The sequence below is a fragment of the Macaca thibetana genome, chromosome 20 (assembly GCF_024542745.1).
Source record: "Macaca thibetana thibetana isolate TM-01 chromosome 20, ASM2454274v1, whole genome shotgun sequence".
Lineage (NCBI taxonomy): Eukaryota > Metazoa > Chordata > Mammalia > Primates > Cercopithecidae > Macaca > Macaca thibetana.
The window spans coordinates 9759701-9786420 of NC_065597.1; the positions used below are offsets into that span (position 1 = coordinate 9759701).

Sequence of the window (26720 nt, forward strand, 5' to 3'; positions counted from 1 at the left end):
TTGATAACAGTAATTACCATTTAGAGGTCTGGTGCCATCCTTTAAAAACCACACTCAAATCATCTTGCTATGGACAAAGCTCTCCAGGGGTCCGAATGTACTAAAACTGGTGAAATCCCTCCAGCATTTCCCGCACTCACATGTGACATTCAAAACAAACTTTCACACATAGAAAGCACACAGCCAGACCTCACGCTCTTTCTCAAGCAGTCTTTCAAGCCTCTATGTCACTAAAGCCTGGAGAATTTTCTCCTAAGCTTCTCACACAGCACACATCCACCGTTTCATAGATTTAACTCCTGTCTTATTTGTAGAAGGGAACATAGCACGGTAATGAAAGGTCACAGCCTAAGCAGGGTCCAAACCACCCATATGACTTTGGACAAGCTACTTTGTTTCTGTGCTTTACCTGAGAATGTACCCCATTCCTCCCAGAGTTGTTGAAGGAATTAAATGGAACTATACAGGTAAAGAGCCCAGCATGGTGCCTGGCCCACAGCTACGGTTGCTTACACATTTACTGTCACTTCTATTATTACCACTTTGGCCTGAGGCCCCCAGTAGCCTGGGTCATAACAGAGTACCTCTAAAACCTCTATAGGAAAAAAAAATTCAAGAAAAAGCCCAAACTGCCTGAGTGCCAGGCTGATTACACTATAAACACCTGATGGGTCCTCTGGTCTGGCCTGGCTCCAAGGTCGATTTCCTCTTTTTGAAGATGTAAAGATGGCTGGTGCGGTGGCTCACACCTGTAATCCCAGCAGTTTGGGAGGCTGAGGTGGATGGATCACTTGAGGTCAGGTGTTCGAGACCAGCCTGGTCAACATGGTGAAACCCCATCTCTACTAAAAATACAAAAATTAGCTGGGCATGGTGGTGCACACCTGTAATCCCAGCTACTTGGGCAACTGAAGCATGAGAATCACTTGAACCCGGGAGGTAGAGGTTGCAGTGAGTTAAGATCGCGCCACTGCACTCCAGCCCGGGTGACAGAGCAAGACTCTGTCTCAATAAAATAATAAAATAAGATGTAAAGAGACAATGCTGGCATCGTAACAGTGCTGAACCTTGCAGCAGACAACCAACCTGCTCCTGGCTCACGGAAAGCTCTGCTCAGATACATCTGCCAGCAGGATGGGTTTCAGCTACGACCTGCGTAAGCCAGGGCAAATTTTTCACAAATTCAAACCAGAAAGCATTTAGTTACACTCAGCTCTGGTAAGATGCTATAGGGGTAAAAAGAGAATATAGAATATACTTCTCAAAGCAAAGACTATTCAGAAACAAGGGGAAAATATAATACACTGTGAGGTCAAACATCAAATAAAACAGTATCGACATTAACAGTGACTTTTTAAAAATAGAGATGCAGCAAAGGGCTAGAAAACAAACAGGCCAGGCACGGTGGCTCATGCCTGTAATCCCAGCACTTTGGGAGGCCGAGGCGGGTGGATCAGCTGAGGTTGGGAGTTCGAGACCAGCCTGACCAACACGGAAAAACCCCGTCTCTACTAAAAATACAAAATTTAGCCGGGTGTGGTGGCACATGCCTGTAATCCCAGCTACTCAGGAGGCTGAGGCAGGAGAATTGCTGGAACCCGGGAGGTGGAGGTTGCCGTGAGCTGAGACTGCAACATTGCACTCCAGCCTAGGCAACAAGAGCGAAACTCCGTCTCAAAAAAAAAAAAAAAAAAGAAAGAAAGAAAAAGAAAAGAGAAAACAGTCAAAAATGTTTAAGTTGTAGGAGTATCCATAGTTTTAAATTTGTGTTAGCAATGATCATTAACAATAGTGAATGGAGAATGAGATGATGAATGGGATCAGCGAATACAGGGAAAAAAATTTCAAAAAGCCTATTTTTAAAAGATACAAAATAATCTTCCAATATGATCTGAGGCTAAGGGACCAGATTAAACCAGGGGAAAAAAATGCCAGCAACTGCCAATAAGAGCATAACATATCTGCCTCCTCAAATCCCACTGAATTATATTTAAATACTGAAGCACTTGCTTAAAAGATGAATCTAAATATAATTGAGCTTCTAGGACTGTGCTGTCCAATAGGGCAAACACTAGCCATGTGTGACTAAAGTTAAACTAATTCATATAAGATAAAAAATTCCACTCTTCAATCACACTAGCCACAATTCAAGTGCTCGGTAGCCACATGTGACAAGTGGCTGCCTCAAGGGCAGAGCAGATCAGAAAACATTTCAATTATCAGAGCAGCTGCTATGGCACCACATTGCCCTGAGACCAATAACTAGGTCACAGAGATGGGGAAAGAAGGACATGTGAAACACTACCATGAGGGTGCACACAGTCAACTCAACTGCAGGACCCTCTACAGGATAAATGACCCAGTTTTTCTAACAAGTCAACAGAATAAAAAGAAAAAGGGGGGCCAGGTATGGTGACTCACGCCTATAATCCCAGCACTTTGGGAGGCCGAGGTGGGCGGATCACCTGAGGTCAGGAGATAGAGACCAGCCTGGCAAACATGGTAAAACCCCGTCTCTACTAAAAATACAAAAATTAGCTGGACCCCATCTCTACTAAAAATACAAAATTAGCCGTGGCCAGGTGTGGTGGCTCACACCTGTAATCCCAGCACTTTGGGAGGCTGAGGTGGGTGGACTGCCTGAGCTCAGGAGTTCGAGACCACCCTAGGCAACATAGCAAAACCCCATCTCTACTAAAACACAAAAAATTAGCCAGGCACAGTGGCATGCACCTGTAGTCCCAGTTACTCGGCAGGCTGGGGCAAGAGAATCGCTAGAGGCCAAGAGGTGGAGGTTGCAATGAGCCAAGATCTCGCCACTGCACTCCAGCCTGGGCGACAGAGTGAGACTCCCTCTCAAAAAAAAAAAAAAAAAAAAATTAGCTGGGCATAGTAGCATGCGCCTGTAGTCCCAGCTACTCAGGAGGCTGAGGCAGGAGACCTGCTTGAACCCGGGAGGCAGAGGTTGCAGTGAGCCCAGAATGCGCCACTGCACTCCTCTGAGCAACAGAGAGAGACTCTGTCTCAACAACAACAACAAAAGCGCAGGGCTGGGGGAATGGAGCTGTTTGCGGGGACCTTGCGTGCATCAAGATTTGAACAAAACAAATGTTGGCCGGGCGCAGTAGCTCACGCCTGTAATCCCAGCATTTTGGGAGGCCAAGGTGGGCGGATCACGAGGTCAGGAGATTGAGACCATCCTGGCTAACATGGTGAAACCCTATCTCTACCAAAAAATACAACAAAAATTAGCCAGGCCTGGTGGTGTGCACCTGTAGTCCCAGCTACTGGGGAAGCTAAGGCAGGAAAATGACGTAAACCCGGGAGACGGAGCTTGTAGTTTGCCGAGATCGCGCCACTGCACTCCAGCCTGGGCGACAGAGCAAGGCTCTGTTTCAAAAACAAATAAAAAAAAAGTAAAAAGACACTGTGGGCCGGGCCCGGTGGCTCAAGCCTGTAATCCCAGCACTTTGGGAGGCCAAGACGGGCAGACCACGAGGTCAGGAGATCGAGACCATCCTAGGTAACATGGTGAAACCCCGTCTCTACTAAAAAATACAAAAAACTAGCCAGGCGAGGTGGCGGGCGGCTGTAGTCTCACCTACTCGGGAGGCTGAGGCAGGAGAATGGCATAAACCCGGGAGGTGGAGCTTGCAGCGAGCTGAGATCCGGCCACTGCACTCCAGCCTGGGTGACAAAGTAAGACTCTGTCTCAAAAAAAAAAAAAAAAAAAAAAAAAAAAAAAGACATTGTGAGACAAAGGGAAAATCTGAATATGAACTGGATATTAAATAAAATTAAATATTGCTAATTCTATTGAGTATGACAATGGAATAGTGCCATTTGAAACACAGTGCTGTATTTTAAAAAGAAAGGTAGTGAGGAAACAAATGACAATGTTAAGCAACTATTGAACAAATACTTTCAAAAATGTGTATTCCTACCTAACACCTTAAAGCAAAATAAATCAAAGAGAATAAAAATTACATTTAAAAAGCAAAACCACAAAAGTATGTGTGTGTGTTTAAATAACCCTGGTCAAGAAGAACTTTCTAAGCATTATACCAAATGTAGAAACCTTCAAGTATAATCTTGACAAATATTAAACCTTAAATAACCATTTGACAAAATGGTCAATATTGGCCAGGCACAGTGGCTCACGTCTGTAATCCCAGCACTGTGGGTGGCTGAGGGAGGTGGACCACTTGAGGTCAGGAGTTTGAGACCACCCTGGCCAACATGGTGAACCACTGTCTCTACTAAAAACACAAAAAATTAGCTGGACGTGGTGGTGGGTGCCTGCAGTGCCAGCTACTCAGGAGGCTGAGTCAGGAGAATTGCTGGATTCTGGGAGGCAGAGGATGCAATGAGCAAAACTGCACCCCTGCACTCCAGCCTGGGTGACAGAGCAAGACTCTGTCTCAAAAAAAAAAAAAATTGGCCGGGCGCAGTGTCTCATGTCTATAATCCTAACACTTTGGGAGGCTGAGGCAGGCGGATCACCTGAAGTCAGGAGTTCAAGACAAAACTGGCCAACATGGTGAAATCCCATCTCTACTAAAATACAAAAATTAGCCAGGCGTGATGGCAGGTGCCTGTAATCCCAGCTACTCGAGAGGCCGAGGCAGGAGAATTGCTTGAACCCGGGAGACGGTGGTTGCAATGAGCCAAGATCGCGCCACTGCACTCCAGCCTGGGTGGCTGAGTGATACTCCGTCTCAAAAACCAAAAAACCAAAAAAAAAAAAAAAAGTTCAATATCTTTAATTTATAAATAGCTCTTGCAAATTAATGAGAAAAAGTAACAAAGTGAGAAAAGGACATACATAAGCAATTTGAAAAAGAATACTACTGGGTAATAAGCAGGAACAAATATTCAAATTTACTTATAGCCAAAGAAATGAAAATTAAATTGGCAATCATATACTACTATTCACCTGTGGGACTAGCAGACTATACACCTGGGGTAAGCGTGTGTGTTGGAGATAGTGAGAAGACCAACAAGAAGGGCTTCAATGACACAACTTCCTGGAAAACCACTGCCAATAGGTATCAAGGGTTTTAAAGAGGTTCATGTCATTTTCCTATGAATCCTACACTTGGAAATCCATCTTAAATATAGTGGGGGCTGGGAGTGGTGGCTCATGCCTGTAATCCCAGCACTTTGGGAGGCCGAGGCAGGCGAATCACCTGAGATCAGGAATTCTAGACCAGCCTGGCCAACATGGCGAGACCACGTCTCTACTAAACAAATACAAAAATTAGCTGGGTGTGGTGGCACATGCCTGTAACCCAGTTACTCGGGGGGCTGAGGCAGAGGAAACACTTGAACCTGGGAAACAAAGGTTGCAGTGAGCTTTGCACTCCAGCCTGAGAGACAGAGCGAGACTCCGTCTCGGAAAAAAAAAATCATACTGGGGGCCAGGCACGGTGGCTCCTGCCTGTAATCCCAATATTTGGGAGGCTGAAGTGGGTGGATTGTTTGAGCTCAGGAGTTCGAGACCAGCCTGGGAAACACGGCAAAACCCTGTCTCTACAAAAAATTCAAAACAATTAGCCAGGCATGGTAGTGCATTCCTGTAGTCCCAGCTACTTGGAAGGCTGAGGTGGGAGGATTGCTTGAGCCCAGGAGGTCGAGGCTGCAGTGAACGAAGACCTCGCCTCTGCACTGCAGCCTGGGGGACAGGATGAGACTCTGTCTCCAAAAAAGTGAATAAATAAATGATATAAGGCGAAAAGGTCTAAGTATAAGGAAGCACGCAAAGTGCTCAATAGGGGAGTTGTTCAATAAAATGGGATTTCCATAATGGAACACTATGCAGTCATTAAAAATAATGATGTTGTTGTATATTTAACATGGAAGGTACAATAATTTAAATGAAAATGCATGACTTTAATGGTTCTATTTTTCTGCACTCACATATCACAACACAATGCATATGCGAAAAGCAGCCTAGAGAGAACAGTTTAGGATTCATACTCAAGTGTTTTAAGTGGTTACCCTTCAGTGGGTCATATCGCGTATTTTTAAACAGCTTTATTGAGATATAATTCACATACCATAACATACACCCAATTAAAGTATACAATTCAATCACAATGTAATTTTAGAACGTTTTTAGCACTCCAAAAACAGCCTCGTACACATTAGCAGTTATTCCTCATTCCTCCCCCAACCCTAGGCAACCACCAATCTGCTTTCTGTCTCTATGGATTTGCCTATTCTGGACATTTGTGTGTGTGTGTGTGTGTGTGTGCGCGTGTGTGCGCGCGTGTGTGTGAACTCTGCCACAAATACACAAACATTCTGGACATTTCATACAAATAGAATGATATAACATGTCTTTCGTGCCTGGCCTCTTCCATTTAGTATAATGGTTCTAAGGTTTATTCATGTTGTAGCATGTATCAGTACTCATTCCTTTTTATTACTGAATAATAGTCGATTGTATAGATACACCACATGTTATTTATCCTTCATCAGTTGATGCACATTTATTTCTACTTTTTGGTTATTACAGATAATGTAGCTGTGAACCTACAAGCTTCTGTGTGGACAAGTTTTCATTTCTCTTCAGTCATCAGATGATTTTTTTTAAATTACCTATTATCTTCTAGTTTTTGGGGGTTTGTTTTTTGTTTTGTTTTGTTTTGTTTACAATAAGCACTTATTATTCACACAATTTGAAAGGCTCAATACTGGAATACTGCAAATCTTAGTCAGCATCAAGCACTTGAGTTCCTGGGCTATGAAACAAATCAAGGCTGAACTGATAACAGATGAAATATTTGTACACAGAATCAGCCTGGGGCTGTCACTGCAATCCTGGTTGGCCCTCAAACCAATGTGCTGTGTGGCTGGCTCTAGCCTCTGTCCTACACATCCAGGAGACAAGAACGTTTGCAAGCACTCGGCCCACGCTTTGCGCTCACTTGTACTTGAACGGCCCCAGGATCAAAGGGATAATTATAATGTTGATGACAGTAGCAGCTACTATCTATGGAGTCACTGTGCCAATCACATCACTCCCAGTGAATTCTAAATTATGATCCAAAATGAACAAGTTTTGTTCTACTTTCATAGATGAGGAAACTGGGTCCCAGAAAGAATGAGTGTGCTACAATGAAAAATATTTAATCAAATCCTTGAATCTCGTGAGTGATATGAGCGTCTTTTGTTATTCATAATGAGTCCCTTTCAATCATACCCAAGTTTACGCTAATGAAGTGACTTTTGTGGGAATAGGGTGGTAGACAGCTTCAGGATAAGGGCAGGTCGCCAGAAAAGCCAGCCAGGTGATTAGAGAGTAGGAATTTTCAGCCCCAGCCCCTGGACCTCCAGGGAAGTTAGAGGAGCTGGACATTGAGTTCAATCACCAAATGGCCAATCAGTCATGCCTACCTAGTGAAATCTCCAGAAAAAATATCTAAACGATGGGGTCTGGGGAGCTTCTGAGTGGAGCTCATTCTGGACTCCATAAGGACAGAGGCTCCTGCATCTGACGGCCTCACCCTATGGATCTCTCCCATGTGGCTGTTCCTGAGTTTTATCCTTTAAAACATATCAGTGATTGTTTAAGTAAAGCACCTTCCTGAGTCCTGTGAGTCACTGCAGAAAATGACTGAACCTGAGGAGGGGCGGTGGAAACCATCGAATCTGTACTCAGCCAGACAGAAGTGCCTCGGCGCCCCTTTTGCAGCTGGTGTCTAAAGTGGGGCCATCTTGTGGGACTGGGCCCTCACCTGTGGGATCTGTGCTAACCCTGAGAGTTAGTGTCAGAATTGAATGGAACTGTTGAATATCCAGTCAGAGTCAAAGAATTACAGAACAGCTTGGTGTGGAAAATGTATTTGGTATCAGAAAAAAAAAAAACACAAGGGCTCAGGGCTCAGCCAGTGGACCCTACGGGTGATTGCCAACTGTTCTCAACCCACCACAGCACCCGGCCTAGGTTCTGAGATAGAGGCCTAAGAGGTCTCCGGGGCCACAGACCCCACTAAGAAAAGGTGACCAAAGCGGAAGAAGAAAAACAGGACAGTGTGGGGGGTCAGGATGCAAGATGAGAGAGTATGGCAGGAGGGACAGAGTGCCCCATAGCAGACACTGCCAGGACGTTGGGTAGGGTGAGAACCCAAGAGCAACCAGAGGATCCAGGAACACGGAGGCCCCATCCCAGGCTCCTGACCAGGGGACTTTCAATGCCGCCAGACTGGAGTGGGCTGAAGATGAACTGGGCAAGACCACCACATAGTCAGGATGGTGGACTGGGGGAAGGGGCAGGAGGTGTGTTTGGCTGGAAAATACACATGGGAAGCTTCTGGGGTGTTGACAATCTCCTATTTGTTGACCCAGGTGGTGACTGTATATTAAACTCCATATTTACTTTCATAATTTTTTCAGAATTTGACAATAAGAGATTAGAAAAGAGAGATTAGGAGAGGGGGAAGTAGAGAAGGCAGGTGCAGAGCTCCTCTTCAGGGAAGTCTGGCTGAGCTGGCCCTGGGCTCTAGGGCCAGTTGAGTAGGAGCCACTGGCAGGCTTTTGGGATGGGGGAGGATCAGACATGCCTTTTAGATAGCATCACATCCCAGAAGGGAAGGGGAGGAAAGGAGGAGCCCTGTGGCACTAATCAAAGTAAACGGGTGGAATATGTGAGTGTGTGAGCTCCTAGGACACAGAGCAAAACAAATATCACCAGGCGTGGCGGCTCACGCCTGCAATCCCAGCACTTTGGGAGGCTGAGGCGGGCAGATCACCTGAGGTTGGGAGTCCAAGACCAGTCTGACCAACATGGAGAAACCCCCTCTCTACTAAAAATACAAAAAAATTAGCTGGTCATGGTGGTGCATGCCTGTAATCCCAGCTACTCGGGAGGCTGAGGCAGGAGAATCATTTGAACCAAGAAGGTGGAGGTTGTGGTGAGCCAAGATTGCACCATTGCACTCCAGCCTGGGCAACAAGAGCAAAACTCCGTCTCAAAAAATAAAAAAGTATATATATATATACTTTTTTGAGATATATATATATCGAAGAACAAGTCCCACAATCCATCCAAAAAAGAAAACACAACCCAAACCAAAAACTTGACATTAACAGAATCTTTCAAATTCCATCAAATTATGCTTGCAGAAAATTATGCATTGTCCTCCTTATTTATCATTTCTCATCCATATTTATGTCAACCTGGGCTCCGGGAATGACCTGTGTTTTTAAATCCATACCAATCATACCCTATTTTAACCATCAGGCTGGCTCTGCTGGAGACAAAAATACTCCCAATACTCCCACCACCTTGTTATAGAAACACAACACATCCAAGGCTAACCCTTCTGTAGCGAGTTGATGAGCTAAGATGGGCCCTGAGAAGCTCACTTTTTCACCCCTCTCAGAGAACATTGGACACGAGCTGCCTTTAATAGGTACCATCTTGGCTGGATGTGGTGGCTCACACCTGTAACTTCAGCACTTTGGGAGGCCGAGGTGGGCAGATCACCTAAGGTCAGGAGTTGGAGACCAGCCTGGCCAATGTGGCGAAACCTCGTCTCTACTAAAAATACAAAAATTAGCTGGGCATGGTGGTGCACGCCTGTAATCCCAGCTACTCAGCAGGCTGAGACAGGAGAATCACTTGAACCCAGGAGGCAAAGGTTGCAGTGAGCCGAGATCACGCCATTGCACTCCAGCCTAGGCGACAGAGCAAGACTCCATCTCAAAAAAAAAAAAAAAAGGTACCATCTCCTCAAGTTCATGTAATATATATGGCCTTTTGTTGGGCAAACACACAGCTTTTATCTGCTCCAAAAGAGTAGAAAGCCTGGAATGGATCCCAACGAACAGGACGGTATTCTCAAGTGATCACATCACCACTCAGCCACAGGCCCAATCTTAACCTTTCCAGCAGCTGCTTCTTTGTCAAATAGGTCCTCCTGCAGGATTTCACAGCCCAGCCCCTTACTCAACAAGTATTTATTGACAGGCTTCAGGAACACCAGGCAAGTAGGATAGCAATGAACAAGATGCTGACCTTGACCCTGACCCTGCATCCATGGTATGAGCATTTTAACTGCAGGAGGTTTGCAAAGTTCTCTTAAACTGTCTACTACATGCTCTGTAAGCATTTTCTTATGGATAACATAAACCTCATTTTAAAAATAGTTGAGACATTACAACCTGTCACAAAAACTCAGACAAAATGCTTCTAGTTATCTTGAGGTTTTAGAGCTTAAATTTAAAATACCACCACATTTTTCTCAGCTTTCGGTGCTAAGACAAAAAACAGCTTAGTTTTTAACTGACATCTACTTTTCTAGATCAGCAGCTCTCCTTTTTCCTCCTTTAGGAGTCTGTGCCAGGTAGGACAACCCAGAGAGCACCTGTAAGGAGGACCTTCCCCACCCAGGGCACACCGGGAGAGCAGCCCTGCCAAGGAGATGGCAGCTCCAGCCTCCTCCTTGGGGCCCACACTTTCTCATGGGCCCAGCAGCAGCCACACACAGAGCCATGTGTGGCTTCTGTGTGGCTCCCGATCTCAGGGAAGGGTAGCTGGTCTGAGGCACTCTCCTCCTGCTTCCCCCTCAGCAGCTGAGGTTTCCACGGCATTTTCATCCCACAGGCACAGCAGGGTGAGGCAGCCGACGATGCTTACGTGGATTTCCCTGACTGACTCCCTTTAAGCTCTTGCACATGCTAATTTGCAAATAAATATCAAGAAAACCAAATGATATTAAAATCCCTTTCTCATTCAGCACAGTAAGGACACAGTCTAGGAAAGGGAGTCTAGGACTGACCAGCTCTGTGCTTCCCGTCTGATTAACAAGGGTGGCCAAACAGGGCTAAGAATCCAAACCATGGGGAGAAAAGGGCAGGTTTCCACTCAAGACTTTCTGATCAAACCACCAAACCCCCCAGGTCCTCCTAGCTGCTTTGAATTTAATAATATTCCTAGGCTCAGGTTGGGCGCGTGGCTCACGCCTGTAATCCCAGCACTTTGGGAGGCTGAGGCGAATCCTGGCTAACACGGTGAAACCCTGTCTCTACTAAAAAAACAAAAAAAAATTAGCCGGGCATGGTGGCAGGCACCTGTAGTCCCAGCTACTCGGGAGGCTGAGGTAGGAGAAAGGCGTGAACCTGGGAGGCGGAGCTTGCAGTGAGCCCGAGATCATGCCACTGCACTCCAACCTGGGCGACAAGAGTGACATTCCACCTCGAAAAAAAAAAAAAAAATTCCTAGGCTCTGTAAGTTATTGGCATTTTCATTCACATTTTCAATTCTTCCAGAATCAATATTTTTATAAATGGCTTTTAGGTGCAGTCTGAAAAATATGTAAATGTCTACACCGTATTATTTCCCATATTCTCCAAATATCAACATGACCAGTCTTCTCAGATGATCGCAAAACTGAAATGACATATTTAAAGTGGCCAAAATAATTGTTACGATGTTTCCCCCATTAGTTAAGATTCAGCTTATTTTGTAGTTTTACTCAACCCAGTAAAGAAATTTAAAATTTCACAGTTGAATTAAAATGGAATATTTAAGGATCAAAATGAACTAGAACCAAACACAACCTAGAGAGATTCCAACTTTTCCTTGGAGCCAACCGGCACGTGATCCTTTCGTGGCCAGAGCGGCCACTTGTACTCACTGTCAGGTTCCAGTTGATCTGGGGGATCCTCATGTGCAGGTTGAGACTGAACATAATCAGCAAGACGCCAGTCACCACAAACGCACTGCAGCTCACAAACTCAAAAAAGTAGAGGCCTTCACACGGGGAGCACGCCATGATGGTCTCTATACAGATGAATGCAATCAGGGCCAAGATCTAGGAAGAAAATTGGAAACATATATGTGTATATATATTTAGTATACATCTGTGGACATACGTACCTGCCATGCTTAAATAACACTGAACAACAACAATATACTGCCCCAATATACTGGGGACAGCATTGTAACTGTCGGAAATCAGACCTGCTTCAATTCTTACACAAAGAATAGGTGCAGGGGTCTTAATGAAAGGATCAAATTACTAATGTAAACAGTGAAGGCCCACCACATACACTAAAATCAATCTGGTGTGATGTGGCCCGCGGGTGTAAACTGCTGGCCCTTGGGAGGAAGCAGAAACATCTCTACGATGTTTCTAGGTCTTCCCCTGCCACCAATAAGTAAGTGGGTATTGCCTATGTGTGTTTCTAATTCATGGTCTCCACCACAATTATCCCAAACACTGCAAGAGCAGAATTCTGATGGTATCCAACTTAGGCCATCTGCAGTTACCTTGGTGGCTCCTGCTAAAGTTACACAGGTTAACTGAGACTCCTGACAGCTTTAAAATGATGATTGATATAATCTCCTCTTCCCCCAATTAGGCGGGAACAAGAGGCCCACCTCATTAATTCATATGGTTTTAAAAAATATATTTTTTGAACTTGATCACAAGAAGATGGCAGCTTATTTAAAAAAAATTAAGAAATCTACCAATAATAGAATAAATTTCTAGGCTGGGCACTGTGGTTCACGCCTGTAATCCCAGTACTTTGGGAGGCCAAGGTGGGTGGATCACCAGAGGTCGGGAGTTCGAGACCAGCCTGAACAACATGGAGAAACCCCATCTCTACTAAAAATACAAAATTCGCTAGGCATGGTGGCGGATGTCTGTAATCCCAGCTACTCGGGAGGCTGAGGCAGAAGAATCGCATGAACCTGGGAGGTGGAGGTTGCAGTGAGCTGAGATCGCGCCATTGCACTCCAGCCTGGGCAACAAGAATGAAATTCCGTCTCAAAAAAAGAAAAAAGAATAAATTTTTTTCTGAAGGACCAAAGCAACATTCTGGCAATATGTCCTAAGAGTTCACAGATCATAAAATCAAATAGATATCGATGGAAATTACCAAGTGAACTTTTAAAAGGGGATTTCAGGAGAAGGAGGAGGCCCAAAGGCAGAGTTAATGGCCCTGTGATCAAAGAAAGGTTTCGAGCACCTAAAGCCAGATCAGTCTTGGGCTCCCGCTCCGCTCAGTTCAATGGCATCTGAAGCCTGTGCTGCTGCTTCCAGGCTGGCCTCCACTTCACAGGACAAGGAAGCAGAGGCAGGCAGCTCTGTGGTCCTCTAGAGACTTGTCCTTTAGAGCTTGTGAGAAATGTAGAATCTTTGCTTCCTCCCCTTGAACTACAGAATCAGAATCTGCTTTCTGATGAGATCTTCAGATCATTAAAGTGCCAGCAGCATCCAAGGCACAGGCTGTTCTGGGGCCTTTCTCCACCTGCTGAAGTCCTACTGCTGCTTTCCAGTGCTCCACTTGATGCTGCCGCTGCCTCCTCCCCATGTCTTCCCTGACTGCTTCTCCCTGCCAGACATCAGCATATCCTACTCTCTACCAGGAAAGCTGGTTCGCCTGTGATTGCATTCTATCCTTACCATCTTGCAGCCTCTGCCTCCTGAGCTTTTAGGGGGCAGGGCAGTCCATCCCCATCTACTCCCAAGACACCAAGCACAGTAACTTGCACATAGCCAGCAGACGGGGGGCTGAATGAGCCATTAGAAAACCCACATCTACAATTCCTGGCTGCCTGGTCAGTGTCTTCAGGTGAATGGAACAGTGGTTATGCCTTTCCCATTGTCAATTGTCTTCTACACAGAACCTCTTTCCTAACAATATGTGGTCTTTTCTAAGTCAACACATTAAAGATGCCAGTCTTCTTAGTCAAAGGATACAAAATTTCAGTTAGACAGAAAGAATAAGTTCAAGAGATCTATTGGACAATATGGTGACTTAGTCAACAACAATGTATTGCATTGTATTGTTAAGAGTAGATTTTAGATATGGTAAGAGTAAAGGCAAAAATTTCTGAACATAAAAGTTGTAGTATAGTTATTAAAAGTGTTTCTCCACCGTGCGTGGTGGCTCACACCGGTAATCCCAGCAGTTTCGGAGGCAGAGGCAGGTGGATCACCTGAGGTCAGGAGTTCGAGACCAGTCTGATTAACATGGTGAAACCCCATCTCTACTAAAAATACAAAAATTAAGGTCAGGCGCGGTGGCTCAAGCCTGTAATCCCAGCACTTTGGGAGGCCAAGACGGGTGGATCACGAGGTCAGGAGATCGAGACCATCCTGGCTAACACGGTGAAACCCTGTCTCTACTAAAAAATACAAAAAACTAGCCGGGCGAGGTGGCGGGCGCCTGTAGTTCCAGCTACTCCGGAGGCTGAGGCAGGAGAATGGCGTAAACCCGGGAGGCGGAGCTTGCAGTGAGCTGAGATCTGGCCACTGCACTCCAGCCTGGGCGACAGAGCGAGACTCCATCTCAAAAAAAAAAAAAATACAAAAATTAGATGGACATGGTGGTGGGCGCCTGTAATCCTGGCTACTCAGGAGGCTGACGCAGGAAAATCGCTTGAAACCCGGGAGGCGGAGGTTGTGGTGAGCCAAGATCGCGCCACTGCACTCTAGCCTGGGCGACAGAGTGAGACTCCATCTCAAAAAAAACAAAAACAAAACAAACAAACAGAAAGAGTAGATTTTAAGTGTTCTCACCCCCCACCAAAAAAAAAAAAAAAAAAAGGTAAGTATGTGAGATACTGCACATTACCTCGCTGGATTAAGCCATTCCACGTTGTATACACATTTAGAAACATCATGCTGTACACAGTAATATAGAAATGTTTACTTGTCAATAACACAAAAGATATGGGTCATTAAATATACACACTGTGCTTCTCCTAATGGCTCTTCTTAAAATTCTCTATGGCACAATAGACTTTAATTCTCCATCTGAATTACATGCCTAACTTGCAATCAATTCACAAAAGAAATAGTTCACATAAGGGAAACTCCTAAACTTTCTCCTTTTTTTCACCCCAGTAATCAGATCTAGTAATCCTGGGCAAGAAATAACACACTGTACTGATGAGTTACAAATGTTTCTGGTATGCTAACTTCAACCATATTTGTGTGGGGAGGTAACACCTACATTCTTAAATATTAACATAAAAATGGCTTCATGGATATGCAAATCTAATAGACCATTCATTGTGGCAGTGAACAAAATGGACAAAAATTCCTGCTCTTAGCTAACAGTCTAATACAGGAGGTTTTTTTTTTGAATTACATTTAAAAACAGAGTGAGTGAGACAGTGATAAGAACGAAGGAGAAAAATGGAAGCAGGAAAGCTGAACAAAGCATAGCTGGGGCAAAGGTGTTTGAAAGTTTAGACACAGAGACCAGGAGGAGTGGCTCACGCCTGTAATCCCTTTGGGATTACAACACTTCAGGAGGTAGAGACGGGTGGATTGCTTGAGGCCAGGAGTTCCATACCAGCTGGCCAACATGGCGAAATCCTGTCTCTACTAAAAATACAAAAATTAGCTGGGCAAGGTAGCACATGCGTGTAATCCCAGCACTTCAAAAGGCTGAGGCGGATGGATAGCTTGAGGCCAGGAGTTCCAGACCAGCACAGCCAACATGACAAAACTTTGTCTCTACTAAAAATACAAAAATTAGCCGGACGTGGTGCTGTACACCTGTAATCCCAGCTACTAGGGAGGCTAATGCATGAGACTCTCTTGAACCTGGGAAGCGGAGGTTGCAGTGAGTGGCGACCGTGCCACTGCACTCCAGCTTGGGTGACAGAGTGAGACTCTGTCTAAAAGAAATTTAACATAAAACAAAATAAAGTTTAAGGCGGGCGCAGTGGCTCATGCCTGTAATCCCAGCAATATGGGAGGCAGAGGCGGGTGGATCACACGAGGTCAGGAGTTCGAGATCAGCCTGGCCAACATGGTGAAACCACATCTCTACTAAAAATACGAAAATTAGCTGGGCATCGTGGCACACGCCTGTAATCCCAGCTACTCAGGAGGCTGAAACAAGAGAACTAACTGCTTGAGCCTGGGGGCAGAGGTTGCAGTGAGCTGAGATCGCACCACTGCCCTGCACTCCAGCCTAGGCAATAGAGTGAGACTCTGCCTCAAAAAATAATAATAAAAATAAATAAAGTTTAGACAGAGTGTCCCTGGAGGGTGCTATTTGAGACAGAGTTGCCAAATATAAGGGACAGCTGTCTGGAGAAAGAACACTGGAGGCAGAAGGAGGAGTGAGGTGAGATCCCTGGGAAGGGGGTCAGGTGGCCCCTGGGGAGAATCACAGGAGGGAGGTCAGACCCAAAGAGCCCTTGGGTGCAGTGAGATCTGCGGCTCCCACTGTGAGTATGATGGAAGCACCAGAGTGGCAGGATCTCCTTTGGGTCTTAAAAGGCCACCAGCTACTTCGTGGAGAACAGACTACAGTGAGGACAAGGGCAGAAGCTGGGAGGAGAGTGAGAAGACCCTTGTGACAATGAACAGGGCTGACCTATTACCTTGCAGAAATGACTTCACAGGTGTGTGACTGCACAGGCTGAGTCAGAAAAGTTATCATGCTTCCTGCCTTGCTCTCTCTTGGATCATTCATGATGGGGAAAAACCAGTTGTCATGTCTTGAGGGCACTCAAGCAGCCCTATGGAGAAGTGTAAGTGCCAAGACCTAAAGCCTCCTGCCAACAGCCATGTTGAACAAGCCATCTTAGACATGGGTCCTCCAGCCCCAGGCAAGCCTTCAGATGACACAGCCCTAGCCGAAAGCTTGACTGCAACCTCCTAAGAGAACCAGAGCAAAGCCACCCCCCAAATTCCTGACACACAGAAATGAAAAGAAAATAAAGATCTGATTTTTGTTTGTTTGCTTTTTTAAGACAGGGTCTTCGTCTGTCACCCAGGCTGGAGTGCAATGATGCAATCATAGCTCACTGCAACCTTGAACTCCTACACTCAAGTGACCTTCCCACCTCAAACTCTTGAGCAGCTGGAACTACAGGTGCACACCACCATGCCCAGATAATTCTTTATTTTGTGGAGACAGGGTGGTCTCAAACTCCTGGCCTCAAGCGATCCTCCCACCTCAGCCTCCCAAAGCACTGGGATTATTGGTCTGAACCACTGTGAACCACCTAAGATGTCTTGTTTTAAGTCACAAAGTTTTAGGGTAATTAGCTATGCAGCAACAAATAATATATCAGGGAGGGAAAACTCTTGTTGTCATAAAACATTAATATTCTACTCATTACTCATTGATTACAAGTACCTACAAATCCCACATCTGATAGGCACTTCTTGTTTTTTTATCATTTAGTTCCCCAGCACAACCTTATGAGGTAGATATTAGCCCCATTTTACAGACAAGGAAATTAAGGTTCTGTGACACCCAGATAGCAAGAAGCAGTGCCAGGATGTAATAGCCAAGATTTGATTCTCAATCTCTCCAGTTCTTACTGCCTCACTATGTTATTTCCCTATTAGCTTTTCACCCATAAAATGATACCTGCCTCCTCTCCAAATCTCAATGGTCACTGTGTTCAAAACCCAAGCAAAAATATATGTAAAAGGGATCTACAAATGATAAAATGCTATACACTAAATAAGGAAATAACATGTTATAACACCTATTTAAACCATAAAATACATTATTATACATCTTGTTTTCTAGCCCACTTTTTCTGCTAAATAGTGTATCCACAGGTATTTCCACATATAGATGTTACTTTTAATAATTACATAGTATTCACATGTAGTTACATAAATACACACATATACACCTCTATACACATACCACAATTTAATTGATCCCCTCTTGGTAGGCACTTAGATGGTTTCTAATACTCCGCTGTTACAAGCAAAACATTTTTTTGTCTGACATTGGACAAAGCAAAATGTTAACATTTTCTCTAGCACAGTGAAATCTACTCACTGCTGAAATAAAAACTACCTGTTGGGCCGGGCGTGGTGGCTCAAGCCTGTAATCCCAGCACTGTGGGAGGCTGAGACAGGCGGATCAAGAGGTCAGGAGATCGAGACCATCCCGGCTAACCCGATAAAACCCCATCTCTACTAAAAAAATACAAAAAACTAGCCGGGCAAGGTGGTGGGCACCTGTAGTCCCAGTTACTCGGGAGGCTGAGGCAAGAGAATGGTGTAAACCCGGGAGGCGGAGCTTGCAGTGAGCTGAGATCCAGCCACTGCACTCCAGGCTGGGCGACAGAGTGACACTCTGTCTCAAAAAACAAACAAACAAACAAACAAACAAACAAAAAAACCTACCTGTTGACCAACAAGAAGGGCTCAGATAAAGTGATACTAGAAGCCATCAACTTCAAGGGAACCAAAGAGTCAAAAATAGTTTAACTTATAACAACCTTGAAGTGAGCAAATGTCACGTGTACAAATTATACAGAGATGTCCAAGAAGATGTATATAAGAAAAAACTTTTTTGTTTGCTAATCATGAGATTACGGATGCCCTTGGAGAGTACTTTCGAGGTGGCACCAGCAAACTGACCAGAGTAAATATTTTCGTATTTGGTAAGTAAACTGGGCCGGGCACAGTGGCTCACACCTTTAATCCCAGCACTTTGGGAGGCCCAGGCAGTTGGATCACTTGAGGCCAGGAATTCCAGACCAGCCTGACCAACACAGTGAAACCCTGTCTCTACTAAAAATACAAAAATTAGCTGGGTGTGGTGGCACATGCCTGTAATCTCAGCTAGGCAGGAGGCTGAGGCATGAAAATCGTTTGAACCCTGGAGGTAGTTTGCAGTGAGCCGAGATCGCGCCACTGCACTCCAGCCTGGGTGACAAAGGGAGACTTCATCACCAAAACAAACAAACAAACAAAACCAGAATTGATACTAACAGGTTGTCAGATTTCCACAACTGAGGCAAATTATGATTGGCAGCATCAAAAAGCAGGAAGAGAAGCAGAGAGGACTGGCTGATGAAGTTACCAAAATAGTCGCCCTTACACTCCAACTTTCGGTCACGGCTTCTTGTGCCAGGCGATAATGAAATAGCAATAGCCATTTTTGGTTTTGTTTTGTTTTGTTTGTTTGTTTGTTTGTTGCCAGAGTCTCTGTCACCCAGGCTGGTAAGATATTGATTGGCTCACTGCAATCTCTGCCTCCCATGTTTAAGTGATTCTCCTGCTTCAGCCTCCCGAATAGTTGGGATTACAGGCGCCCGCCACCATGGCTGGCTAATTTTTGTACTTTTAGTAGAGACAGGGTTTCGTCATGTTGGCCAGGCTGGTCTTAAACTCCTGACCTCAAGTGATCCACCCACCTCGGCCCTGCAAAGTACTGGGATTATAGGCATGAGCCACTGCACCCGGCCACAATGGGCATTTTTGGCATTCAGCTAACTGGAAGTTGAGTGAAGGATACATTAAATTTGGGTTTAGCTGCTGGTTCCACGTGTGGTTAAGCTACCGTAGCACTCCCAGTGGAGGAATGGCTTTCATATATGTTCTGACACCAATGCACAGGCTCTGACATTATGACAACGGAACAGATCCCAAACTTCATGAGATAAACTGTCCTACGATGACCAACTAGAAATAAGTGGGTAGTGGAGGAGAAACAGGGTTTGAAACATATGGAGCCAGAAGCTTGTCTGTGGGAAATTCTTCAGATCATCAAATGCATAAAATTGTAAGTAGAGAATTCTATTGTCATCAGTGCCTAAATGGGAGTTGTGTCTTATCAGGAAAATACTCAATAATGTAGTGTATGCAACTATAAATGCACTACACATTTTCTCCCTTTTTTTGATGGGAACCACATGAAATAGAATTTATCAGAATTCCAGTGAGTGCAGGGCACAAAACTATGGCAGTACTATAAACAGCAAGTACTTCTTACTTTTACTATTATTATTTTTTTGAGACGGAGTTTCACTCTTATAGCCCAGGCTGGAGTCCAATGGCATGATCTTGGCTCACTGCAACCTCTGCCTTCCAGGTTCAAGTGATTCTCCTATCTCAGCCTCCCGAGTAGCTGGGATTACAGGCACCCACCACCACGCTCAGCTAGCTTTTGTATTTTTAGTAGAGACAGGGTTTCATCATGTTGGCCAGGCTGGTCTCAAACTCCTGACCTCAGGTGATCCACCCACCTCAGCCTCCCAAAGTGCTGGGATTACAGGCGTGGGCCACCGCCCCCAGCCAACAGTCAAGTACTTCTATGCAGGAGTTTGGAGTTTTATGTATCCCATTGTACCAGATCGCATCTTGATACTGCTGACGAATTTTAAATTGACAAAGTCTGACAATCCCAAATAAAATGGCACACAAAATTGCTTCCAACTCACTGAAACAGCATGAAGAAACAAGTGTTCAGTGACAGACTCCTAAACATGTTCATCAATAAACCAGTGAATGGAGCCTCAGAACATACTGATTATATAATGACGTGATGTTGCTCGAAACAATGCAGTGGCAACCTAAAATCTGAACTGTACTTGTGTACGCCGAAATGTCAGGAAGACTTGGTATACTTTTTCAGAATTACTGATCATACTGAAGTTCAAATCTATGAAGGATCTATTGCAACAGAGGCCAAAACAAAAACAGAAAGAAAATGCTTTTTAAATTTGTAATTTATTGTTTCCTGTTGGGTGTCAAACGAAGGCCTCCCCAAAAAATTTGTCATTTAGTGTGTGTTTCTTATTTTAAAACAATATTCACTATTGTACCTGTTTTGTGTTTTTAATTGTCTTTCTTTTTCCAAAATCATGAGTCTTAAGCTCCTCAAAACCTGGACCAACTGCTAGGTTTGGGCAATGAAGTGTGAGTTGGGGAGACACCTGTGGTGACCCTTGGCAGCAGCCTTTTGGAACTACACACAGTTCCACCATGCTCCTTCCCTGCCACAGCAGCCTGCAATGTTCCAGACCCAGACCAGGGGAGGGGAATGACCAATAAACACATAAACAGATGCTTAACTTCTCTTCCGACAAGAGCAATGCAGATTGAGGCACCCTTTTCATCTACCCAATTCATAAAAATTATAAAGTCGTATCCCATGCTGGTGAGAGAATGCCAAATCAGGCCATTTTCCACACTGATGGTGAGGGTACAGACCGGCATGGCATGCAGACAGTGATCTCCCAATCCTTGTCAAAATTGGCCAGGCACAGTGGCTCACACCTGTAATCCCAGCACTTTGGGAGGCCAAGGTGGGCTGATCACCTGAGGTGAGGAGTTCCAGACCAGCCTACCAACATGGTGAAACCCTATCTCTACTAAAAACACCAAAATTAGCCGGGCATGGTGGCAGGCGCCTGTAATTCCAACTACTTGGGAGGCTGAGGCAAGAGAATCACTTGAACCTGGGAGGCAGAGGTTGCAGTGAGCTGAGATTGCATCACTGCACTCCAGCCTAGGCAACAAGAGCAAAACTCCATCTCAAAGAAAAAACAAGGCCAGGAGCAGTGGCTCACGCTTGTAATCCCAGTACTTTGGGAGGCCAAGGCGGGCGGATCATGAGGTCAGGAGTTTAAGATCAGCCTGGCCAAGATGGTGAAACCCCATCTCTACTAAAAATACAAAAATTAGCCAGGCGTGGTGGTGGGCGCCTATAATCCCAGCTATTCGGGAGGCTGAGGCAGAGAACTGCTTAAACCTGGGAGGCAGAGCTTGCAGCGAGCCAAGATTGTGCCACTGCACTTCAGCCTGGGCGACAGAGACTCCGCCTCAAAAACAAAAAACAAAAAAACTGTAACCGTGCACACCTTTAGACCCAGAAATTCTAGGACTATGTCCCCTATGAATAAATGTACATGTACAATGCTGCACTGTGTGTCATATTAAAAAGCATCCAGGCCGGCCGTGGTGGCTCATGCCTGTAATCCCAGCACTTTGGGAGGCTGGGGCGGGTGGATCACCTGAGGTCAGGAGTTCAAGACCACCCTGGCCAACATAGTGAAACTCTGTCTCTACTAAAAATACAAAAATTAGCCGAGTATGGTGGTGCGTGCCTGTAATCCCAGCTACTCAGGAGGCTGAGGCAGGAGAATCACTTGAACCCGGGAAGTGGAGGTTGAAGTGAGCTGAGATTGCACCACTGCACTCCAGCCTGGGCGACAGAGCGAGACTCTGTCTCGAAAACAAACAAACAAACAAAAGTGTCCAGCAGGAGAGCCATGGTGAATAAATGACGACACAGCTACATACAGTAAGAAACTCAAGGCAGAGATGGGGGATTCCGTGGACTGGAGGGGAAAGGGTCCAAGGGATACTTAGAGAAAGAACAGAGTACAGAACACAAGGCATAAAGTGACCCCATTTTTGGTGAAGAACAAAAAATAAGTATATTTGTGTTTACAAACACATTTATGTGCACTGAAGGATTTAACCTAACCAGTAAAAAATCAATATCTCTCTATGGATTAGGATTGGGTGGGGAACAGGGGAATCACGGAGATTTTTCCTTTTTTAATTAACACTCCTGTAGTGTTTGAATATGTAAGAAATATGCACGCTTATATGTATATGTATTTATAATACATGCATATAGTATATACACATATATGTACACATTGTATATAACTATGCATGTATGTAAATATGTCACATGTATATATTAATAGATTCAGGAATAATCTATAGTAAAATATTGATAGTGAACCCATCTATATGGTAGAAATGTGGATAGGTTTATTTTCATTGAGCCTGCTTTCATTTTCCAAAATTTCTACAAAGAGTATATGTGTTCTTAATTAGAAAAAAAAAATTAAATGCCCTATGTGTGGACACTTTTTTGAAACATCCAAGTTATGAGTTAAATTTTAGTGACCTCTAAGAACCAATCCTTATTTGTTTTGAAATCATTCATAATTTTTTTTTTTTTTTTTTTTTGAGACAGTCTCGCTGTGTTACCCAGGCTGGAGTGCAATGGCGCGATCTCAGCTCACTGCAACCTCTGCCTCCTGGGTTCAAACGACTCTCTTACCTCAGCCTCCTGAGTAGCTGGGATTACAGGCGTGTGCCACCACGCCTGGCTAATTTTTGTATTTTTAGTAGAGACGGGGTTTCACCATGTTGGCCAGGATGGTCTCGAACTCCTGACCTCACGTGATCTACCCGCTTTGGCCTCCCAAAGTGCTGGGATTACAGGCGTGATCCACTGCACCCAGCCCGGTCAGGACTTTTTAAAAGTCCTTTTGGCTGGGTGCGGTGGCTCACACCTGTAAACCCAACACTTTGGGAGGCCAAGGCGGGCGGATCAAGAGTTCAGGAGATCGAGACCATTCTGGCTAACACGGTGAAACCCCGTCTCTACTTAAAAAAAAAAAAAAAAAAAAAAAGATTAGTCAGGTGTGGTGGCAGGTGCCTGTAGTCCCAGCTACTCAGGAGGCTGAGGCAGGAGAATCGCTTGAAATGGGGAGGTGGAGGTTACAGTGAGCCGAGATCGTGCCACTGCACTCCAGCCTGGGTGACAGTGCGAGACTCTGTCTCAGAAAAAAAAAAAAAAAAAAAGTACTTTTAAAAAGTACACAGGCACCACAATTATAGCCTGTTTTCATAAAAGAAAGTTCTCTTTTCAGTCCAGATTTAATCTTGTCAGTCGTCTGAGAAGTCAAAAACGTATCCTGTTTTTCCATCTAAAAAAGCAATCTATGACATCACTTAGAAATACGTGAGCATCGAACGTGAGCATCGCTTCTGATACACCGTGGGGGGTAAGGAAGGTGCGCGCAGGGCCAACTGTAAGGAAACTGGGGAAGAAGTTGGACAAAAGGGCAAGTGAGGAATGTGAACATATGTCTCTCTGAGTGCTACTCAAAGAAGTTCAGGATCCAGCCTTAATCACCCACACAAAACACCAGAGAACCTAAATTCAAACTACTGTTCTTTCTTTTTTTTTAAGAAATGAGTCTCACTATGTTGCCCAGGCTGGACTCAAACTCCTGGCTCAAGAGATCCTCCCACCTCAGCCTCCTGAGTAGCTGGGATTACAGGTGCAGGCCACCACACCCAGCTTTGCTGTTCTTTGATTACTCATTAGACTTCTGTGTGAGAGAAATTGTGAAATCATTTGATAAAAGTGATATTTTTATTTACAGTGATGGTGACCCATTGCTTTAAATGAACTTTCTATTCACTTGAATAAAAGCAACTCTCATCCTATAAAAGACAGTCTGTCATTAAGGTTGTAGGAGTCATTAATGCTGGCTGCCAAATATTTGTGGTTCTCCACCATCCAGCACCTTCCCTGCATCCTTTGAATTTGTGTGGGGCCACAAGACTACTTCTGGCTAATGAGGTGCCATGTGCATCACTTTCAGGTGGAAGACTTTGTTGCCAGTGTGAGATGTTCCAGAGACCTCCCTTCACCACGGTGCCCAGCAAGTTCTGAAATGTAGATGGTCTACCAGCAGTGAGGACATACGCGCTAGACAGAGTAAGCACGAAAATGAACCTTGGTTGTTACTACTTAGTATTCTTGCTTATCCCAACTGCTACGAGGATGCTGCCTTCATCTGTTTGGGAATGAAAATATTTTTCCTGGATCTGGGTTTTTCCTCATCATTAATATCTTAAGAAAATCTTAGCCCTTTGGGAGGCCGAGGCTGGTGAATCACGTGAGGTCAGGAGTTCAAAGACCAGCCTGACTAACACGTTGAAACCCCGTCTCTGCTAAAAATACAAAATTAGCCAGGCCTGGTGGCACATGCCTGTAATCTCAGCTACTTGGGAGGCTGAGGCAGAAGAATCACTTGAACCCAGGAGGCAGAGGTTGCAGTGAGCTGAGATCACGCAATTGTACTCTGGCCTGGGCAACAAGAGTGAAACTCCATCTCAAGAAAAAAAAAAGAAAGAAAGAAAAGAACAAAAGAAATCTTAGCCCCCAGGCTGGGCACAGTAGCTCACGCCTGTAATCCCAACATTTTGGGAGGCTGAAGCAGGCTAATCACCTGAGGTCAGGAGTCCAAAACCAGCCTGGCCAACATGGTGAAACCCCGTCTCTACTAAAAATACAAAAATTAGCCAGGTGTGGTAGCACAGGCCTGTAATCCCAGCTACTGAGGAGGCTGAGGCAGGAGAATCGCTTGAACCCAAAACGCAGAGGTTACAGTGAGCCAAGATCGTTCCACTGCACTCCAGCCTGGCTGACATGGCAAGACTCTGTCTGGAGAAAGGGGAGGGAAGAGGAGGGGAGGGGAGGGGATGGGAGGGGAGGGGAGGGGATGGGAAGGGAGGGGAGGGGAGGGGAGACCTTAGCCCCCAAACACTATGTCCTAAAGAGTGACTGAGGTTGCTGGTGCACACCTGTATTCCTAGCTACCCAGGAGGCCTAGGCGGGAGGATCGCCTGTGCCCAGGAGTTTGAGGCTGCCTGCCGTGAGCTATGTTCATGGCTGTGTAATAGCCACTGCACTCCAGCCTGGGCAACAGTGCAAGACCCTGTCTCTTAAAAAAAGAAAAAGTTACTGAGGTGGGTGTGGACATTTACCTTTAGGTTTTAAAAGACCATTTTTTAAAAAAGTAATTATTTAGGCAAGTACCATCCCTTCATTCAGCTAAAATTAACTGAGGATCTACTATGTGCCAGGCACAATCCTAACCCTAGGGATGCAAGGGTGAACAAGCTCCTTAGGGAGCAAATACTCCTGATATTTTTCTTCCTGATATATGCATTATTTCCATGACAAGTCATTTCAAATCTATTGAAGAGTATATCCCAATTTAATCACGACGTACATCACCTGGTGTCCTGCAGACTCCACAGTGGGAAGGGGTATGGTCCGTCCTCAGCAGCCCCACCTCCCACTCTCCAAGCCTGGGCTCAACCTCAGCCTTGCACTGGGTTCACATCCTCCTACGAACACGAGTCAGGTCCAGAGCCTGACTCCCTCCTCACGGGGGGCAGGGGCAGGGCTCTCACTGGCACTCGTCTGCTGCCCTTCTCTCCCGAGTGTGGCTTCTTTCAGGGCCCCTAATCCCTGTACATGTCGGGATCACAGATATGTACAAGATGGGTCATGCCCCAGGCAAACAGGGTGAGGCCAAACAACTTCTCCCTCAACCCTGATCATTCTGTGGCACTTGGAGACTCTCTGTGCTTAAGGTCTCAGTTCCAGTCTAGCAAACACACGCCATTATACACAAAAAGAACTAATCAGGTGCATGGCTCAGTGCCCAGGTATCGAGAGGTATCGAGACAGAAAGTGCAGCTGGGGTTTGGAAGAGGGAGGGTCAACGAGGGCTTGGGCAGCAGCAGAGGCTTTAGGAGGCTTCACAGTCAACACCTAACTCAGGTGGTCTTAGAGGAAAAGCGGGAGAGAACGTTTGTGTGAGATAGTGCCTAGCTTTCAAGATGTGTTCCTTGGTTGGCTGGAGGTGGGTGGAAGGTTGGGACAGAACCTAGTTCCTCACCAAAGTGCCTCTGTTTTATGTTTATATTCCCATTAGCGGTGGTTCATAAAGTTTTCTGGCCAAAGAACAGAACACCTGTTAATAGCCTTCTCCTAAACTAATATTCCAAGAAGACTAGTTTGCAAACCATCGTTCGGGTTTATACATTGGGAAAGTATTTCTGTTGCACTTTTTAAAAAAATTTTTTAAGGCTGAAACTACAGATGCAGTCTGGTCCTTTCCCTCACGGAGAAGCAGCCCCAAATCGACACAAGTGTGCACAGTGGTGGGCTCCACAGACACACAGCTTTGGGTCTTCTCATACTAAGCCCCATGCTGTTCCCACCTTAACTATATCCCTGGTCTTAGGGTATCAGGCACACCAGCATCTTAACAGTTCTGAAAAGCCTCACAGTAAAACCTGTTTACCTTTACTTGATATATGGATGTTACATAAGTACAGATTTCTTCCCCCAGCACACCTCTTAACACT

At 45.1% G+C, this 26720-nt stretch overlaps 2 protein-coding genes across 3 annotated transcripts in view; one reads left to right on the plus strand and one right to left on the minus strand.

Annotated features, from left to right (window-relative positions):
- Nucleotides 1-26720, plus strand: part of CA7 (carbonic anhydrase 7) — an 836404-nt gene that overhangs the window by 606412 nt on the left and 203272 nt on the right. The window lies entirely within an intron of this gene.
- CMTM4 (CKLF like MARVEL transmembrane domain containing 4) overlaps nucleotides 1-26720 on the minus strand; it is an 80965-nt gene that overhangs the window by 9302 nt on the left and 44943 nt on the right. For both annotated transcript variants that reach the window (XM_050774976.1, XM_050774977.1), the window contains exon 2: nucleotides 11646-11822. In XM_050774976.1, coding sequence (XP_050630933.1) covers nucleotides 11646-11822 — 177 coding nt within the window. The remainder of the gene's footprint in view (nucleotides 1-11645; nucleotides 11823-26720) is intronic.